Here is a 21,566-nt window from a genome sequence, read left to right as displayed (position 1 = left end):
GCTCGAAACAGGCTGACAAACATCCTTTTTAAATTCTGTTTGTGATTGCAGGTACTGTTTGATAAAGGTTATTTTTTAATGTCTGGTATCAAATCTTAAAATTACCCTATAGCCTATTGATTGATTACTTTAACATTTGTTGCAAGAAACTTCTTATGAATATTAAAATGCTGTTTATTATGGAAGAGGCAAAAATTTCTTAAATTTCTTCTCACAGTCCGGGGAGTCATGAGGCCAAACTGAGAGTTTATGTTGTGCAGCCACAACATAAACTGGAAAAGTTTAGTATGACATAGGAAAATGTCTCTACTTCTGATCAAAATAAATTGATGCAAAATAGTATGGTCAGTTAATAGTTTAGGATGTATCTGCACACATTTTATTTAATCAACAAGATAAAAATATAACTTTATACTTTATTGTCCCCGAGAGGAAATAAAGTAGGCTAATTCTTGCTCCATTTAAAGATGTAATTTGTCATTACAAAAGTATGTGGAGGAGGGTTTATCACAATTTTATACCCCCTCAAATTTTATTTGAATAAGACGAGTTCAATCAAATTAGTTTCTCAGCATTTTGCACTTCCTGCTGGCTCAGCAGATAAACACCAATGGCCCTTTGTACACAGTCCCAGGCTGTGATTGGCTGTTTTTTCTGCTTAACCTGATTAGTGGTTTCAGAATTTTACCATCCCAGGTGTTCAGAGACACACACATTTTTAAAGGAACCAACCAGTGACTATAACCCTTTTCACACATAAGGAAATGTCTTGAAAAACTCCGGAGATTAGGCTACCCGGAGGAGCTGTAGGCTATATGTGAACTCAAACAGACACATTTTTACCCAGAGTTTCTCCGGCTAGACTTCTAGTATTATTTTCACAGAAAGTCTGAGTGAGCTGATGTGAGAACACAGCAGCATATATTCCGGAGAATTCACCAAGAGCCAATAGAAAGAGAATGACGTTTATATATATATAGTCCTCTACGATCTCCGTGCCCGTAATTAACCTGCTGCATTATGTTTTCTGTTCGTCAGTATGTTGTTCTCCGCTCTTTTGTAGATGTTGTCATTCCATTGGATTGGATTACACATAGCATTGATATAAAGGCAAATATTCTCATTATAACTTCGTGTAGCGGACTCTGTTGCTTCGGCGTCCACTTCCGCGTTGTCCCCCCCCCCCTGACAGGGATAGCCCCCCGATGTGAGGAGCATATGTGAACAGCTAGGTTGGGAGAATCTCCGGAGCCGTCCTCCTGAAATTATCTAGATATTATCCGGAGGGCAGATGTGAAAACAGCTTATGTGGGTGACAAGTTCATGTTTTTATTTAGACTATTATTTGACACTTGAATTTCCTCCACTAAAACCTTTGGTTTCTGTTAGTTGTAATAAATCACAGAAGATACTTTGATTAATACATCAGTGCTTTTAATCACACTACATGTTTGACGACTGTATATGTCTTTGGTAATAGCTTCTCATGTTTTAAGGTTTGTGTCCAATGTTTTTAATCATACTACCGGCTGGTCTTGAGTACGTTTATGTTAACTGCTGGCAGATCTTTAGTTGAACCATGTAAGGATTATAGTGCAAACATGGGTAATAAAGTCTGTCTTTATCTCTGTAGTGGACCGATAACACAATGATTTCATGATGAACACTGTCCTGTCATGTCTTTTTCACAGTGAAAAATCAAGCTGAAGGGGGGTATGATGTCTCTTATAAAAACGCTTTTAGACACACTGGAGATGAATTCAACAAATTCAAGTTTTTCCTGCTGGATCGTGGCACACTGGAACCGTTTAAGCCCCTCCATAAGAATCAACTGGAACATGCAGACAGGTTGGACACAATGAATAAGATAATCAAGACCTATGGACAGCCTATAGAAGTGGTGAAGAAGATTCTAGTGATCATCAACAGAAATGATCTGGTGGAGAAACTTTCGAGCAGCAACAGCACAGAAGGTCAGCTGTAGGAGAACATAAACTAAATCTTCTGCTATATTTATAATAATACAACTGTGTACCAAACGTGTAGTGTTTCAAATCAGTGAAGCCTGTTTCTTTTTTTTACAAATGCATGCTAAAGAGAAATTATCCCATAGTAAAATAATCTTCAGCATGTTTACAAAAGTGTGGTATGTTTTTAGATTATATTATTCTGAACATTTGTGCACCAGTAGAAAGTGGTCCTGGACCACAGATGCACTGAGGACAAGTGAAGCTTAGGGACTAAAGTATTCAGAATATGAAAGATTGTCAGCCTGTTTCACGGGTTGATTCTATACACTGCACAGAGATAGACTACAGGATCGCTCCCAGCTCCATTTTTAAAAATCCCTCAAAGACAAGCTCCAAGGAGGCGTCCTCATCAGACGCCTGTATCACCTCAGTTGGTTTATTTCAATGTTAAGGAACAGCTGCTTTAGTCTGAGCTTATCATTCTATCTCTTAAGACGGAGCCCAGACACCCTGCAGAGGAAACTCAGGTCTGCTGCTTGTATCTGAGATCTCATTTTTTTAGTCCCCACCAAAAGCTCATGAGCACAGGTGAGGGTTGAAACGAAGACAGACCCCCCCCAGACCCAGCTCCCTGTTCCCCAGATCTGGTCCAACCCTTGCATTACAGCTGAAGCTGCACAAACATGCCTGTCAATCTCATGATTAATTATACCCTTATGCTGAACGAGACCCAGAGACACTTGAACTACTTGTCTTGAGGGAGTAGCTCATAGTCTGCAGGTGAAATCCAGTGTTTTCAGCCAGAGAACCATGACCTTACACTCTGAAGTTCTGATTCTAATGCAAACTTCTTACATGGCCAAAAACCAATCAAGTGCCTACTGGGAGTCACAGTGTGTTGAAACCAACATTAACCACACCACCTAATGAAAGCAGAGATGCAATTAGGAGGCCCCCAAAATAGACACTCTCTTTTCACTGGGTGAACCCTGAAATCCTCTCTACTAAAATCTCAAACAAATCCAGTGACAAGGGACCAATCAGGTTGAGGCCAACAACCAACGGGGATGTGTTTTACTTTGTGCTGAGAAAACATGCACAACTTTCACTTATAAGGACAGGACATGGTCATAAGCCCTCTCCAGGTCCAAAAAACATACAGTATGTAGAATACATAAGCACACTCTTATGTGGGTAAAGAGCTTTGTTAATAATGGTCAGGAGATCCTCAGAGATACTTAAATATTTTTCACAAGAGTGTCCACACGCTTAAGAGCAAATTAACACCATTTTTTAAATGTTCTTATTATGAAGGCTTACCCCAAGGGACTGTATGTGGTTTATGTTATTGGTTGTTGCTTTATTTTCTCAAACAGATCTGGAGTTGTTTGACCAGAACAAACAACCTCCGGTGGTAGTTTCTTCAAGTTCACCGGTGGTAGTTTCTCCAAGTCCTCCAGTGGTAGTTTCTCAAAGTCCTCTGGTGGTGGAAGTGTCTACCGATAATCTGTAAAATGACAGAATTGAAATTATAATTGACTTCTGACGATGTGTGTTTCAGGTCTGTTTGCATCACTGTTCAGGTTGCTCAAGTTATATTTCTGGAGTCATTCAACATTTGGATCTTTTGGTTGAATTTATGTGCAGTAAAAGTATCTTTTTCTTCAAACTGACCAAACATTGAGGGCTTTACTTAAAAGGTTTTTCACAATTTGTTTTAGAATAAAGAAAGGTTGAAGGTTGATAATCTGTCAGGGTTGATTTAAGTTTTGCTTTTTCTCCAGGAATAGTAACATCTCATGCAAATATGACTGCATCACCTGCAAAGATCTGATCCAATCAGGTCCTCCTGCTGTTTACCAGCTGATACCGAAGAAAGACAATATTGGAACAATAAGAAGAATAACTCTGGGTAAAAAAAATCCAACCAAGACAAACAGAACCGTCTTGCTTGTTGGTGAAACAGGAACAGGGAAATCTACCATGATCGACGCTCTGATAAACTACGACATGGGGGTTAAGTGGGAGGACAATGTCTGGTTTGAGATCATAGAAAAGGACAGAAAGAGAAGAAAGAGTGAAGGTTAGAGGTCAGATGTGATCGTGTACGAGATCTTTGGCTTTGAAGACAAAACTCTGCCCTACTCTCTGACCATCATTGATACTCCTGGATATGGAGACATCAGAGGGACTGAACATGATGACATCATCAGTCATAGATTATTTGACTTGTTCCGCTCAGATGACAGAGTTCATGAGATGAATGTCATGGGTCTGGTGCTGAAAGCGAGCGAGAATTGCCCGAGTGACCGTCAGAGGTACATCTTTGATTCAGTGGCGTCTCCGATTGGAAAAGACATGAAGAACATCGTCATTCTCATTACACACTCAGATGGAAGAATACCTCGAAATGTTATACAAGCTGTCGAGGTTGCAAACATTAAATGTGCCAAAGATGAAAAGTATCATCCTGTTCACTTCCTGTTTCAGAACTGCCAGAACATCTAGAGAACAAAGGAAGGAAGGTTGCCTGGGAAATCACAAAGTCAGGAATGAGTGAATTTGCAGAGTTTCTAGAAAAGTCTGAGCCTAAAAATCTGAAGCAAACAGCTGATGTGTTAAAAGGACGGATTGGACTGACAACCTGCGTTCAAAACCTGCAAGACAGAATAGAGTCGACTGAACTTAAACAAAAAGAGATCCAGAAGGATCTTAAAGATGCTAAACAAGAGATGAAGAGCTGAGGAAGTTGAAGAAGCCTATGCAGGAAAAGAAGACATCAGTGGTGGGATGTGGGCATTAGCATTGTTTAACGGACCAGTCTATTTTAATGTCTGTAAACAGGCCTGTCACTATCCATGCACAATGGCCTGGTATCCCACAGGATGTTCTGTCATGAGAGATGGCTCATGCACTGCATGTACCAGGAAATGTCCAGCATCAGATCATGTGAAAGAAAAGTCGAGATATGTGAGAAAGACAAGAAATGTTCCAAAGATAAATGAAGCTATGAAACAGAAGTATGAGAAGGGGAAAGCAGCTCATGAGAGACTTCTGTAAGATCTGAAGGAGCAACAGAAAGATCTCCAGAAAGACAGGGATCAGTGCTTAGAAGAGTCCTTCCAGCATGTTCTCAAACTGGAGGAGATCGCTCTGAATGTTGATTCACTGTCCATTCTTGTCCACTTGGACTTCCTGATTGAGAAGATGAAGGAGAAAGACAAAGAGAAGGTCCAGAAACTGGAGGAGATAAAAAGTTGGGTGGATGAAGGAACCAGAGCAGGACTGCGGTACAAACTGACTGCAGCGAAAAACAGTTAGAAAGTCAAATGAGATGAACAACATAATGTGAGCAGACGTGTAGAAAATAGATCTGTACCTACCTCAGAACTACGCAGTCTTCAGTCTTTGTTTTCTTGCTTAGTTTAACGACAGCCAAAACTCCAGTATTTCCGTATGCTGACGGACTGGTTTCTCAGTTTTTCCAGTTATTTTAATTTAAGTTTAGTTTAACAGGATGGATTTCAGTGAAAGGCAGCTTGACTTGCAGTCCATAAAACGGGCTGAAGAGTGTTTATTCTGGTTTTATTCACATGTTTCATTTGTTTTAGAGAGGCTACTTCTGCACATAATTTGGCTCTAAAAACCTCATAACCATGGGACACTGGAGCGTCGTGTTCAGTGATGCAACTAAAAACAAAAGCGCTGAGATTTGACTCCCCACTGAAGGCTCAAGATTCAAATTGTCTGTTTGATGTCAGTCGTCCTTTTTTGAGCTCCACAGTGTGATGTTATTTACCAAAATAAGAAAACAATAAAATTGAATCACCTCATGTAAAGTTTTCTCAAACCAGCACCCACTCGTATCAGTGACACAAGAGAAGTCAAAAACACCAACCCATCTACAAACAACCTTTCACAATCACTGGTGAAATCACAACTTCACAATTTCTCTTTTTAATTTAAAGACTTATTTTTGCGCTTTTGCATTTATTTAGAAAGGAAAATGGATAAAGTAGGAAATTGTGAAAATGGGAGTGGGGGGGGGGGGGGGGGGGGGGGAATGGCATGCAGGAAAGGAGCTGCAGGTCAGATTCAAACCCAGACCGCCTGCTTGGAGGACCACAGCCTCTGTACAGGTGAAGCCCTAACTGCTAGGGCGAGTTTCTCATTTTTAAATAATATTATTTCCCCTCATCAATCTGGGTTTAGATCTGGCCATGGTTCAGTCTCTGCAGCATCCCTAGTGATATATAAAGTTCTAAATCCAAATGTCCTGATTCCTTAAGAAATGACTTTGGTTCGTTTTAGAGGAGTTTGAAAATATGACTTTGTTAGCTTGACTGTAGCTCCATAAGAAATCTGTGGAGTCACGAACTCTGGAATAATTCAGGTGAATTCCTCTGAAGTTGTAATCACAAAGATGAATGAGAAAACGCAAATAAATCTGTACTGTAGTCAGAATAAATGGAGGTTGGTGTTGAAAGATGACTCTTCGTGATGGTTTCTTTAGACAAGGTGGGAAAACACACACCTGCTACTCAGTGATGCCACACATCACCAGATATTTGTGTAAACTGAACATCATGCTGTGTTGACATAAACCAGAGTTTGAGAACATAAACTCATCAGGAAAATGTTTACTGAGGGAATTAATCGACTGAAACGTGAATTTAATTTCCCATGGTGCCTCTTTCAAACCCATGTGTTTATGAAAATGTTTTATGAAGTCTATTTGAACCTTCTCTTGTATCTTCTGCTTTGAGGCTCTTAATCTGAAAATCAGGAAGAGGTTGAAACAAATGGTGAGACTGCAGTAAAATAGCTTGCACTAGTTTGGAGCATAGGTTTGGAGTCAGAGCTACAAGAAAAGCTCAGGCTCACCGTGCTGACTGCACTCAGAGTACAAGCTACTGCCCCCTGCTGGCTGAAACACTCAGCAGCTTCAATCATTTTATACAAATCCTTAATTAACTGAATCAATTACATTTTTATTTTAGCAAAATGTAACTAATAGGCTACAAAAATAAATGGTTAAATCAAACAAATGACTCTCCTTTCTATGGAAGCCCTTTTCCGCCAGTTAGAAATTTGAGATAATAAAGTCATAATTAGGAGATAAAGATCAAAATGTTCTCTTTGTTTATCGTGTCCCTTGGTCAAGGGGTTTATTCCGTGACTTCTGCTCCAGGGGCCTGTCCTTGAACGTAATCTTCAATGTGAAAGCGATGCATCCTTGAATATCTTAGATTAGTTATGTATTTATTGACTTATTTATTTCTGTTGTCCTTAAACTTTGCTTTTATCTGGCCCTTGTGGGTGTCATTGCCCAAACAGACCACACAAGGGTATCATCGTATCAATGCTTACCTTTGCGAAATACTGATTTGTTTGTTGTCTCTGATTAATCTCCTTCTGTTGTTTGTTTGTAAATGTCTGCATTGTCTGGGTTGACTGTTGAACCAAATTGCCCTCTGGGATAAATAAAGTTGTCTAAGTCTAAGAAATTATGAGATAAAAGTTGAAATTACGAGTTGGTAAGTGTGCATGTGAACCAGCATTACAGTCCCCGCATCCCCTCACTCGCCCAGCCATGTAAACGATATGCAATCCTAAACAAGGCAATTCAAGCAATCCTAATTCTGCCAAATGTAGTAAACGTTAGATGCATGATAAATAGTTATATATTTTAATCTGGTTGTCGTTAGAACTAAACACATTACATTGCTGTTTAATTCATAGAGGGGGCGGGACATTGTTGATTGACAGACAGACAGTCACCATGGTTACTCACTCTCGCCTGCCTGCTGTTTTGTAACATCGTTTAGCCTAATCCCAATAGGTTCAGTTATCACAACAGGTGAGTTTCAGGTGGAGAGGCTTGATAAGTAACTTTTAAAAACCGAGAGAGAGCAGAAAACACCGACAGCAACATTTTAAACATCGGGGTTATATCTCCACTGACTGTCTGAGCTCCGCTCTGTCTGTCTTTGACTGTTAACGTCTCTCCGTGTCGCTATCTGAGATGTAATCTTAACTGTGCACACTATGCAGATAAGTTAACTGTTGCTCACAGCGTGTCGGTTTGGATAAATATCAGAACAGTTGCATATAACCGAGATGAAGTTGTTTTTGCAAAGTTTTGTTTTCACCGCGGCGGAGCAGAAGGGGAGGAGACGAGTCTGTGTCAGAGCATAAACTGCAGAATGGTAAAATAAACACATTAGTCCGGTTCTACGATCTCTCTGCTTTGGCAGATCGTCAGCAAGTTAAAATCCTTCACGATCTAAGATCGTTATATCGCCCACCCCTACTTGAAGGTGCGCATCGCTGTTGCCTAGCAACTATTGTTTATAACGCTCGAGCCAAGGAGGAAAGAAAGCTTACCTGCCTAAAACCATATAGAAAGAATAGGAGACATACATTTGAATTAATCAATATTGAAAAGGCAGAATAGAGTAAATTAGGATCTGATTTAGAACAGAATAGAAATGTCAGGAAGGAGGAGGATTGCTGCCACAGAGGCTCCAGAGCCTTGATGAGGCAGAGTCTGATGGAGGCGCAGGTTCGGATACGGAAGGTGATGTCTCCTGGTCTCTCTTCATCTGACACTGGCTCTGAGATTAAACCTGAGAATGATACAGAGATCATTCCCATTCGCAAAAAACGCCGGCTGCTGTTCCCGTGGTTGTCGATAAACTATTCAAATTTCAAATTCATTAGAATTTAATGTTTGTGTCCTGAAGTTTATTATACCTTTCACAACATTACAGATCCATTTATTCTTATATTTGATATTGATTATTGAAATGATATGCAAATAATTCGAATTTCCCCTCTGGGGATCAATAAAGTACTATCCTAAACAGTCAAAATGACCGCTATGGTCTTTCTAGTAGTGATAGAATGTCGTTCTAGTGTTAAGTAGCATTGACTGTACCGTTTAACTGTCAATGTACCACACAGTTATTTTGTAGGCTAAAGTTCACAGTAGTAGATGGTGTCCCTGACTTTTTATCTCATAATTTCGACTTTTTATCTCATAATTTTGACTTTATCACTTTTTATTTTTTTAACTGGCGGAAATGGGCTTCCATACCTTTCATCCCTGTCAGAGTACAGATTTTAAAATATAACTTCTCTAACACATTAAACACAAACAAATAGCCTACTTTTATTGTAATTTGTATCCTCCCAGTTAGAAGACACTTCCTGTTGTTCTCTGAATGGATTCAATGTCAATGATGTCAATGATCTAATAAAGTTTTTTTTTTTTTTAAAGCAAAGCAAAGTTTTTTTTGGGGGGGGGGGAATTCAGTGACTTCGTAGGTTAGGGTTAGAAGAGGCTCATGGGTATTGTAGTTTGATGACAAATAAACGGATATGAAACGTCAGTGGCAAAGTTTAAATACAAACTGATATTCAGATGTCATAAAACACGAAGCACGAAAAACCGTAGATCCACATCTTTGAGACAAACTACTGAAGTTTTGAGGAGGTGAACGGAAACATCAGAGACGGAAGGTAGACGTGATGACGTCCCCTTGTTGGCGGTTACCAGGGTAACTGTTTGTTGTCGGTGTAGCGTTCAGACATCAGAGTTTTGAAGATGCTGCTGAGAGAAAGAAGAACAAAATGTGGAGAGTTTACAGGACCGACGCCTCATTCAGTGGCTGTGGTGAGACACACACACACACACACACACACACACACACACACACACACACACACACACACACACGCACAGAGCGTAAAGGGCCTTTCAGATAGGAGACGCGGTGCGCGCAGAGCAAAAGGGGAGAGCGCACACGAGTAAAAAGCGACAGGGCGCGTTGCTATAGGTGACCGAAACAATAGTGTCACATAACTGTAGGCCTATGTGTCCTCTATTTAGAAAAAAAACCCGACTTTTCTTCTGCTGCTGAGCAACAAAGAAAAAGAGTGTTGAAACAATCAGGGCTCGTCAGGATGAGGGAGAGTTTAGTCTCGTCCAGGAGCTGCAGCTCTATAAGGAGCATGACACACATCACTGCTCTGTTTGAAACGCACCTGGTACCCCCCAAACTGTTGGAAATATCTTTCCAAACAAGATATTTCTTGTCGATGTCCCAGTAGGTCTTTAAACTATAGCTCAGGAAAGTGAGACACTGTTTGTTGTGATCTTATCTTCACTCTTATCTTCAGGAACAGATGCTCACAGATATTAACCTGGATATTTGTGTTGTGTGTCAAACAGAGTGCAAAGTTCCCGTCCCTGAGGCCGCCAGACCACCTGATCCTGGACAGACGGAGACAGGAAGAGACTCGAGACCAAGTCCTCCAGTTCTCAAAGAACCAGCAGACCTGCGAAATCAAGAACTCGTGGCTGAAAAGCTCAGACAACCGATTCCTGAGGGGAACCGTTGAGAGAGGAGTCCGAGACGCTCTGGACCAGCAGGAGGTCCAAATTGACCACAGGAGAGAGAGGTCAGTCGAACCAACGAGTGCTTCAGCTCGAGTGTCGAATACTCTACTGCATTACATGTCAGGAGGAAATCCTGAAGCTTTACTGCTCAGAGGATAAACACGCTCATATTAGTGACCTTTAGCGCTGACGCCATCATTAATACTCCATATTTTAATACCACGTTAATTAAAGAGTCTCCCTCTGTGTCTCCACCTGTGTGTCTCCACCTGTGTGTCTCCACCTGTGTCTCCACCTGTGTGTCTCCCTCTGTGTCTCCACCTGTGTGTCTCCACCTGTGTGTCTTCACCTGTGTGTCTTCACCTGTGTGTCTCCACCTGTGTGTCTCCACCTGTGTGCCTCATCAGGCTGAGGGCTCTGTTGGAGGCAGAGGAGCAGCAGCTCCTGCAGGAGATGGAGGAGAAGGTGGAGACGTCGGTGGAGAGACAGGCAAAGATGAGAGAGCGAGCTAAAGCCCTGAGAGAGCGGAGAGAGAGAGATCGACAGCAACTAGTGTCAGAAAAGATGGAGCACCTCTTCAGGTAAACTTCCGTCATTTATTTCTCTGCTGTCTCTTTAAAGCCTCAAGTTGGACTTTTTGGACCTCCATCTTGGTTTTATGCAGCCAGAAGTGACCATATTCTGGGGAGAGGCTGGAGCTCTCCATATAAGTTATCAAAGCTACAGTCTGCACCTGTGGCTTGTTTATTAGCCAGGTTTGTTTCTCACAGACTCAGTTAGCTGCTAGTTGTTGCTAACATGTAAATAAATAAAGTTCTAATGTGACTGGTTGTAAAAAGTGGAGCTCTGACTTGTTGGGCGGTCTGTTAGTCCAATAAAGCTCACAGAGAGACAGATTATTAGTCTGATATTTACAGGAACAAATCTCCTAAAGGCTCCAACAGAACAAACACGGCCCAGAGGTCAAAGGTCAGGGACTGAATTAGCTGAGGAGACACCTAGCAGACAGCTAGCAGCTCTCACCTGTCACTCAAAGAGGCCACGCCCCCTAATTCTACATCCCTTTTTCTCCCTGTCTTTGAATCACAGACTGTAATCAGACCTCTTATTTGAGATCAGTACCTGACTGTGTTTTGGTGATCCTGGGTGTTTTCAGGGAGCAGTGTGAAGAGCTGCGGACCGCCCTGAGCCACCGCAGGGAGCAGCAGGTGTGTGCAGAGCGAGCTGCTCAGGTGAGGAGTAAGCAGGAGCAGCTGCAGCGGGAGCAGGAGGAGGAGAAGATGTTTGACGAGCTGTGGGAGGCAGACCGATGCGCCAAAGAGCAGCGAGAGGTGCAGAGAGCACAGCTTCAGCAGCAGAGAAACAAGCAGCAGCTGGACGTCATCAAGACACAGATGGAGGCTGCAGAGCAACAGAGACAAAAACACAGAGAGCTGAGAGAGGAGGAGGCCAGGCTCATGGTATGAACACATTATTATCATTAGTATCATGTTATTGTAAATAACAAACCATGGAGCCAATCAGGAGTGTGTGCAACCCCGACCTCGGAGAGTAAGGTAGCCACAAAACAAGAATAAGTCCTAGACAGCAAATATTGAGTCATTTATTGTTTTAATTATCAAAAATGTAGGAATACTTCGAAAACTGTCCAAATTACACAAAAACATGTGGGAGGGTTTTCCACATAGATAGAGCAGCTTCTGAGGATCAGAGAGATGGATAAAGTCAGGATATTTATTATCAATGTCATTAAAGAGTGCCTCTCTTAAATCTTTATACATGTCACAGTGTAGGAGGAAGTGAGATTCTGATGACAGAGTGAACACAGCCTGGCCTCTCTGGGTAACCAGTTCTGTCTGTGACGGCCTGTTTCTATGTCCAGACTGTGTCCACTCAGTCTGTACATCGTCATGGTTTTCCTCAGCTGGCAGAGGGGACTCTTATCTGGGTTCAACTCTTGGCACTGAAGGGCTTTGAACTGGTAGGAGTGGGGGGTCACTGGATTGGAGGTGTTTATAGAATGTTATGGCTCTCTTTTGGATATTAATGATTAAAGATATTGTATTATATTATATTATATCAATAATATTAATGATTAAATCTTTCTCTCTCTCTCTCTCTCTCTCTCTCTCGTTATCTCTGTCTTTCTCTCTCTCTTTCTAGTTGCAGCAGCAGGAGATGCAGCAATTGCAGCAGCAGCGGCAGCAGCAGCAGCGTCTCAGTGATCAGCAGAGTCGTCGCCGTCAGCTCGATAAGAGTTTGCGTCTGAAGATGAAGCGTTTGTCTCGGGAGCAGCAGGACGAGTTGCAGCTGGACATGAACATCCTGCAGACGCTGCTGCAGCAGGAGACCAACGAGAGACAGGAGGTTGCTCAGAGGAAGGTAAACACACCTGAGCTTATGGAGTTTGGTGGTTCATTCCACCACCGGGGGGCGACAGAGGAGAACAGTCTAGTTAGAGATTCAGAGCGCACACACACCAGGCAATCCGTACCAAATAACATGCCAAAGCACGCTTAACCCCTAAAGTCCAGTTGATTTGGATAGTGTGACCGCTCCGTACCTCGGCCCTGCCACGCTTGGAAGAGGTGTGCTTCAGCACGGTACATTTCTGTATCTGTAAAAAGTGGAGCTCAGACTTCTTGGGCGGTCTGTTAGTCCAATAAAGCTCACAGAGAGACAGATTATTAGTCTGATATTTACATGAACAAATCTCCTGAAGGCTCCAACAGAACAAACACGGCCCAGAAGTCAAAGGTCAGGGACTGAATTAGCTGAGGAGACACCTGACTCAAAATAAGACAAAGTCAGTAAAGTAGTCATAATCTCTGTGTTGTTCCCCGATATGCAGACTTGATCTCTTGTCTTGAGTTGCAATAGTCGATGCGTGATATCACAAGAGCCTGTACCAGGAGCTGTGTTTAGCATGTTCTGACAGGTAAGGTCTGATCTTCCTGATGTTGTACAGGGCAAATCCACATGACCGGGCAATCAAGGCTACTTGAACCTTAAAAGTTAGCTGGTCATCAGTCATGACACCCAGGTTCCGGGCAGACTTTGTGGGCATGAGTTTGGTTGTTCCAAGCTGGATATTGATCAGTGGTTGCATAAAGGGACTGGTTGGGATGACAAGGAGCTCAGTCTTTGAAAGATTGAAGGTGGCGTTCATTCATCCAATCCTGAATACTGATGACTAAAAACTATAGCAGCAACGTTTCAGTCGGGCTTCCTTGGGAAACTGCTGTCGGTCATCCCTCCCTCTTTTTATAACTGTAATGTAAAAGTCCTGCATTAATATGATGTTTCTAGATGACCTACACGGAGCTGAAGTCTCCTCTAGAATCAATGTACCTGGTTACAGAAGAGCTCAGTAGATGTAGTTATAAGAACTAACCAGCAGGGGGCCTCAGAGCACCATGAGGAACAGATAACTGCTGTGACGTATATAGACCAGACTCCATGAACATGTCATTTTAACCTTCAGAAACACGGGAGCTGCAGCTCTGCCTGTGCTCTGATCACCACCACAGATGTTCAGTTTGGATCAGGACGATATTTAACACGGACAGACTGAGGAACAGGAGCGAGACACACAGCCTCTATTGGATCTTATTGATGAAATACTACAGAGTCAGAGGGCTTCTAACCACAAACAGCTGTTACATCGTTTGAAATCCTCTTTGAATGAAGTGAGGATGACATTGATTTGATTTAAAGGTCGCTCCTTCAGGGGCTATAACGTTCAGTGTGGTGGTTCCTGATCAGGTGGAGCTGCGTGAGGAGCAGCAGAGGTACCGTCAGTATCTGTCTGAGGAGCTGCAGAGGCAGAGGAGGGAGGAGGAGGAGGCGGGGCAGCTGATGGAGGAGAAACTGAAGGAGGTGTGGAGCAAACGGGAGGAGCAGAGCCGACTGCAGAGAGAGGCTAGAAACCGTCTGATGGAGGAGGTGATGGAGGCTCGCCGTCTGCAGATACAACACAAACGTAAGAAACACACACACACAGTCATCAGCCGCCTGAAGTTTGTCCTTATTCTCATGAGTCCTGTCACCTAGCAACCTGCGTCAATGATGGGCGTGATTTGTACATGCCCCCCCCAAGGTCTGTGTCAGACCCAGCAGCAAGCACAGTGCACACTCCATGTCTTGAAAAGCCCTTAAGTCAGAAACAAAGTTAAACTAGTTTTAATGTAACGTGTGTGTGTGTGTGTGTGTGTGTGTGTGTGTGTGTGTGTGTGTGTGTGTGTGTGTGTCTCGGTGTGTGTGTCTGTGTGTTTGTGTCTCAGTGCACCTGAACCTGCAGAGACAGGTGGAGCTGTCGTCAGAGAGGGAGGAGCTGAACAGAGCGATGGAGGAGTTGAAGCTGATGGAGGACGAGGAGAAGATACGGTAAATAAAAAAACTTCCGAGGGTTGAAGTTCATCTGGATTTGACCGATTCTGATTCCAGAGACCAAACTCACCTGGTCTATGGTCTCACCTGCTCTGTGTGTCCCTGCAGGCAGAAGCAGACTCGGGAGGCGTACCTGTCAGACCTGCAGGCTCAGGTGAAGCTGCAGCAGCAGGTGCAGTCCAATCAGAGAGCTCAGGTTCAGAGGGAGCACCTGCAGGGTCTGATCCAGCAGGAGGCCTACAACCAGAGGAGAGACCAGATCCTGTCCAGGCCCCTGTCCCAGACCTCCGCAGCCCCCCCTCACCCCTTCAGACGAGCAGGGGGGTCCAGGTCCGCCTCCTGACTCCGCCCCTCAGAACACCTGACTCCTCCTCCTTCAGTCTGTGTTTAAATAAAGAACAGTGAAATGTATTTTTTTTAAACTTTATTTAACAAACAGATCAAAACAATTACAGCTGTGAGGTCGACATTGAACAGAGAAGTTAGTCAACATGTTGTTGAACCGAGTCGAGACCAAACATCAATCAATCAAACTTTATTTTTATAGCAACTTTCATACAACTCATACAATCTGATGGTCAAACGACCTGAGAGCTCACGCTGTACGAGTTGAAAAATGACGGCGCGTTCAACAGAAAACTCCAACAGACAGAGGATAAGTTCAGTTGTCTCATGCACTGTTCAAATATGCACACCAGATTAAACGTCTCTCTCTCTCTCTCTCTAACTCTATCTCTCTCTCTCTCAATTTCAATTCAATTCAATAGAGCTTTATAAGCATTGAAAACATGTTTACATTGCTAAAGCTAAAGTCAGTTCAGTTCACTAGCAGCTTAATCTTAACAAATCTTTCACATCGGCTGGAGGGCTGTAGATATTTCCTGCCAACATTTCTTTCATGATGGGAGGGGGAAGACGGATCAAACATGCATGCCAGCTGTTGCCATGGTGACTTCAGAAGCTGTCTGTCAGGTTTTGTGCAGGTTCAATCAGGAGATTGTCTCGTGGCTTTCACTGTGTGAGTTCTTGCAATCGTATAAAAAGATATCAAATATGTCAAACATGTGAGACAATCATCGGAACAATGTGAAAGAAAAGACGAAATGATGAAACATTTAACTCTCAATCAACCTTTTAAAGATAATCATAAAAATGTTACAGTGCCACCTTCTGGAGCAAAAATAAAAATCATCATTTCTAAAGTTCTTCTACTTTTTGACATTGAAATGCCCGCAGATGGTTCAGCTCACCTTCAGGTCTACAGAGACGTCTCCACATGTTTCTCCACCATCAGGTGAGCTCACCTGGTGGGCTGTTGAGTAATCGAGTGTTTGTTAAAGGTGAGGGAGGAGATCCATGTTACCATTAGTCTGAGAGGGTTTTATTGTGAAAGAGACTTCTTGCACATTAAGCCAACACTGAAGTGCAAAAAAACCCTGCAGTTCCTCCAGTGTCCACTAGAGTCTGTCTCCTGCAGTGAGTCAGTGCCCATAGAGCCCCATGTTAAAATGTCCAACTTTATAGCTGCACTTCCTCCAGTGTCCACTCGAGGCTGTCTCCTGCAATGAGTCAGTCCCCACAGAGCCCCATGTTAAAATAAACATGTATACAACTTGGTGTTTGGGACTCTAGAGCTAATCTCTTTTTTCGTACTCTGTGCTCTGATCTGGACCGATGAATTATTTTATAGCTGACCTATTTTGATTAAGGCTTAGAGTGTTCATACATTTGCATATTTATGGGTGTGGCCGATTTAACTGACAGGTTAGCTGTTTAAACACAGCCAGGTGAACACAACAACACATCACACCTGAGGACACCACCAGGTGAACACATACTGCTGCTAACATGCTAACATGCTCAGGTGGTTAAATCAAACAGGTGTCCTGTGTGTTTCCTGCAGCTGGTGATCTTTTTTTAGCCTGTTTGTTGTGTTGGGCAGTGATTGAGCCTGTCTGGGCGTACCTGCGGCAGGTAAACAGCTCATACCTGCAGAGGGAGTGGTTAAGGAGTGGACTCATTACCTGCTGTCAGGTAATAATCGTTATGCTCAGACAGGTCTGCTGTTCCCACACTCATCTGATCTCCTGAAAGGGTTCACACAGAGCGACCGATGAAGATCTGACAGGATGACCAGTGAATATTACCCCTACTCCAAGGTACACACACACACACACACACACACACACACACACACACATACATACAGACACACACTATCAGCACATTACACAACATCACGATAAGAGTTCTCTCCCTCATGTTCTTCTTGGGCGACTTCATTCAAGGCCGCTGACATTTATGAGAGAGTCAAACGTAGATGTTCAGATACTCTGCGTGTGTGTGTGAGAGAGAGTGTATGTGTGTGTTTCTGTGTGTGTGTGTGTGTGTGTGTGTGTGTGTGTGTGTGTGTGTGTGTGTGTGTGTGTGCGTCTGTTCATACTCTACATGAACTTGAAATGATCTGAATTCAGAAGCTTTTAAAACTGTATTTATTGGAGTTATCCCGACATGGTTTTCAAATTAATGATATTTATACCTGTTAGTTACCATGGCAACAGAAATAGAAGCCCTTGAAACCCTATGGGAGGTCATTTCTTTATTTAATTATGAAAAAATACAGCAAACTCCTTCACAGTTACTAAATTGCACAAAATGATTGATGTTTCCATACAGAACCAAAAAGTTACCAGGACTTCTGTTTTTGTTGCCGTGGTAACAAACGGGTGTTGATGTCGTCTAATTTTACTTGAATCATGTTAAATATCATAAATCTGGTATCATGATTTGTCTCCTTTCTGAAGGCCTCGTGTAGCAGCACGTGAGACTGTAGTTTACGAGTGGTGTTGTCACTCTGTCAGGAAGTCTCAACCCTAACGCTGCCATTTGATTGGCTCAGTGACAAACACTTGGATCAGGCCGACATGAATCAAGAAAATCACTTCAGATAAAAAAAACAAATATTAAAATACGTGAGATATAAAATGTGTGATTATGAAGTATTTATAGATGATGTAGCCTGAAGACTCAGGTGACAACATGCTACGGTGGCCCTGAAGGTCAACTGCAAAAACATTTCATAAAACACAATAACATTTTGTGAAATGCAAAAAGATTTCACTCACTCGCTGTTAAGGGCAGAATGTGAAATCCAGTCAATCCTGTGTAAATGAGAAGCTTGAGTCCCGCTGGCCGTGTTGTCGTCAGTGCCGTGTTTACATGGACGGGACGGCCGGCTCCTCCCCTTGTGTATAAAAGCTGTTTTAGTCAAGAACTAGAGAGAAGAAGAAGAAGAAGAACATACTCACTGGTGTGTCTCTGGAGGAGAGCGGAGGCTTCAGTATGGAGGAGATGTGGCCTAACAGCAGTTTGTTTTGGTTTCAAGATTCTCATTATAAGTTTTTGCGGTCTCCATGAAGCAGAACTTTAAGTTTCTAACTACTTTGTCAGGACGAATTTCCAACTGAAACAGCAAAAAAATAATCACAAGACAGAAGGATTGTTAGCTTTGACAGTTTTTTTTAATTGGATGGAAGATGAAAAAACGCCCCTGAGTGCAGAATGAGTAACCAGACATTTAAACGTTTCACGGGACGAGAAAATCAAGTTTTTATTAATATATTATATTAAAATGTTTTATTTTAATATGAACTAATAGAGACTTTACGTGAAATAGTTTTGCAATTGATCTTCAGGGCCACCGTACCTAGCAGACACCTATAGAAGCTTGCACCTGTCACTCATGGAGTTAATAGACTTGTGTTTCTAGTGAATAATACATTAAAAAAAAGTTGCTCCTTTTGGATTGTCAACAGGTTGTTTGGTTTGAGGCTCATTATTGCAGCGGTAAAGTTAAGTAAAATGTTTTATGCGTGAGCTGGGGGGGGGGGGGTCGAATGTGTTTGAATGTTGCATATGCTAAATTAATTTTAACTTTTTGTGACAAGTGACAAAACTAACACTCCAGGATTTATGTTTTGCTCTTCTGTGTATTGTGATTTTATAAATACTGAAGTCATGATTGATTCATCATTTTTGAGTAGATGCAGCATGCGACCCCTCACGTGCTCTCAGGACCGTTAGTAGGGCTGCGACCCCCATGTTGAGCCCCCGTGCTCTGTGCTGCAGTGCTCTGATTGTCCACTTGGTGTGTGTGTACAGTAGAAACCAGCTCAGGTTGTGTGTGTGTGTGGAGGAAGTATCTGTGTGTGTTCTTGTGGATCACTTAAAGAGTTTTTAGATCAAAGTGTTTAAAACGGAAACAGCTCCGTCTTTTTACCGAGAAATCTTCCGCTCTCACCGGGAATAACCGGGATAAGGATCGGTGCTGACGGCTGAAACTACACCGAGCGAACTGACCGAAACTCGACCGGGACACCTGCTTGTTCCGGGGAACACCTGTCCGCCTGTACCGGGGGGAATGCGGTCTGAAGTCTTACCTGGTTCGGACAGAAACACCTGGTTTGGTTTATAAAGGACTGTTAATGGGAGCAACAACAGCACGATCGTTGTAGTTTGATCGTTCGGGGAGGGGACACGATGTCTGTGAACGAGCTGTACACAAAGGTGAGCCATTCTACCTGAAAACACTCTGACGTCATGCTTTAACACCAGAGGAGTGTGGACCTGTTTTCTATTCAGAACTCCGTCTCCAAGATCAGCGATTTAACAAACAAGCCAAGTTGCAAACAGCTTCACTTCGACATGCACCAAACCTCATGTAACTTTAGAGGGCTTTTCAGAGTTCAGTCACCTGTCCGTGTGCTGCTCAGTAAGGCTGCTCGGCGCATCCACAGTAACAAAAGTCTAAATACGATCATAATAACAGGTCAATGGAGGGTCATATGTGAGCCGAATGTTTCAGCCCGTTACACAGAGTAACTCTATTAAGTATTTTTTAAAGTTAATCTGATATAAACGTCATTTTACTTTAATTTAACATTTTTGTATATGGAGTTCAACACGGCACCGGGCAGACTGCCGCGGAAATGTAGTGCAGATGCAGTTTGTTGGGAAGTTGGATCCCAAATAGACAGTTTGATGTAACAGATATCAGTCTGATGGAATGAGTCAAATGATAAAATGTCAAACAGCAGATATCACACTGTGTTTAGTTGTTAAATATAGTGAAAGATAAAGAAAGATAAAGAAGCATTAGTACATCAGGTATCTCTCTTTCCCTTTTGTATGTTACACCTGTGCTTCAGGTCAGAGTCCAGACCGCGCAGGCGCAGACTGAGTGACGTGTTTGTTCAGGAAGGAGCCTCTAACTTAGAGCAACAGTTTATTAAAAAAAAAGCACAAGACCCTGTCATTATTAAAAACTTTGTTAACTTTAATTATTTAAAAAACTCAGAATCTGATCCCTGAACCAGCTCAGTGTGCCTTCACACTGACGCCATCGTTACGTCATCGTTCTGTAATTGTTATTAATAAAAGTTGTAAAATGTTGTTGTTTCATAAATCCTGATATCAGTCTGTTTGTCCTGCGAGACTCTCAGTCTGCACTAATCCTCTTCCTCCACTCCCTCGGGGAGCTGGACTCTTAAAGCCTCAGATTAAAGAATCCAGAGAGGAGGAGGAGGGGGCTCAACCTGTGGCTCCATCTGTCTGCTCAGGTCTGAGACTCTGATCCTGGTCTGAGACTCTGAAGGCTCTGAGACTCTGCAGGCTCGGATCCTGGTCTGAGACTCTGCAGGCTCTGAGACTCTGAATGCTCTGAGACTCTGCAGGCTCAGATCCTGGTCTGAGCTCCAGAACCAGAAGTTTTATGTTTGGATGAATGTTTCAAAGTTTGAGGGTCTGACAGAGCAAGATTTTCCTGAATGTGTGTGTCTTTGGGTTCCTTGTTTGTGTTCTGGGAGGTGTTCAGGGACAGTAGGAGTAGAGAGATGCTACAGATTCAGACTCTCATTAAAGTAAAGGCGTTACAGGTGTTAAAGATGCTACAGTTGTTACAGGTGTTTAAGGTGTCTCAGGTGTTAAAGGAGTTACAGTTGTTACAAGTGTTACATGTGTTGAAGGTGTTACAGGTGTTAAAGATGCTGCAGGTGTTACAGGTGTTACAGTTGTTACAGGTGTTAAAGGTGCTGCAGGTGTTAAAGGAGTTACAGGTGTTAAAGATGCTGCAGGTGTTACAGGTGTTACAGGTGTTAAAGGAGTTACAGGTGTTAAAGGTGCTGCAGGTGTTACAGGTGTTACAGGTGTTAAAGGAGTTACAGGTGTTAAAGATGCTGCAGGTGTTACAGGTGTTAAAGGAGTTACAGGTGTTAAAGGTGCTGCAGGTGTTAAAGGAGTTACAGGTGTTAAAGGTGCTGCAGGTGTTACAGGTGTTAAAGGAGTTACAGGTGTTAAATGTGCTGCGGGTGTTAAAGGAGTTACAGGTGTTAAAGATGCTGCAGGTGTTACAGGTGTTAAAGGTGTTAAAGGTGCTGCAGGTGTTAAAGGAGTTACAGGTGTTAAAGGTGCTGCAGGTGTTAAAGATGCTGCAGGTGTTACAGATGTTGCAGGTGTTAAAGGTGCTGCAGGTGTTAAAGGAGTTACAGGTGTTAAAGGTGCTGCAGGTGTTAAAGGAGTTACAGGTGTTAAAGGTGCTGCTGGTGTCTCAGGTGTTACAGGTGTTTAAGGTGTCTCAGGTGTTACAGGTGTTTAAGGTGTCTCAGGTGTTACAGGTGTTTAAGGTGTCTCAGGTGTTACAGGTGTTACTGGTGTTACAGGCGTTACAGGTGTCTCAGGTGTCACAGGTGTTAAAGGTGCTGCAGGTGTTACAGGTGTTTAAGGTGTCTCAGGTGTCTCAGGTGTTA

General features: G+C 42.7%; 2 protein-coding genes across 4 annotated transcripts in view; both read left to right on the top strand.

The window, feature by feature from the left end:
- The first annotated feature begins 9,513 nt into the window (after positions 1 to 9,513).
- cfap53 (cilia and flagella associated protein 53) lies at positions 9,514 to 15,174 on the top strand. Its single transcript, XM_020636922.3, has 8 exons — positions 9,514 to 9,648; positions 10,207 to 10,436; positions 10,782 to 10,955; positions 11,531 to 11,834; positions 12,538 to 12,756; positions 14,140 to 14,356; positions 14,658 to 14,760; positions 14,872 to 15,174. Exons 1-8 carry the CDS (start codon positions 9,580 to 9,582, stop codon positions 15,104 to 15,106), a joined length of 1,551 nt encoding a protein of 516 aa, XP_020492578.2. The 5' UTR covers positions 9,514 to 9,579; the 3' UTR covers positions 15,107 to 15,174.
- A 1,607-nt stretch (positions 15,175 to 16,781) lies between these two features.
- Positions 16,782 to 21,566, top strand: part of myo5b (myosin VB) — a 37,516-nt gene continuing 32,731 nt past the window's right edge. Inside the window, exon 1 of one of the 3 annotated variants that reach the window (XM_065965495.1) lies at positions 16,782 to 16,922. In XM_065965495.1, coding sequence (XP_065821567.1) covers positions 16,893 to 16,922 — 30 coding nt within the window. In that variant the 5' untranslated portion in view covers positions 16,782 to 16,892. Of the gene's footprint in view, positions 16,923 to 18,924; positions 19,330 to 21,566 lie in introns of those variants that run through there. The other 2 variants (XM_065965493.1, XM_065965494.1) reach the window with 2 other exon arrangements.

The sequence above is a fragment of the Labrus bergylta genome, chromosome 17 (assembly GCF_963930695.1).
Source record: "Labrus bergylta chromosome 17, fLabBer1.1, whole genome shotgun sequence".
Lineage (NCBI taxonomy): Eukaryota > Metazoa > Chordata > Actinopteri > Labriformes > Labridae > Labrus > Labrus bergylta.
The sequence above is the reverse complement of the archived record's forward strand: the minus strand, read 5'-3'. Positions and strand labels throughout refer to the sequence as shown.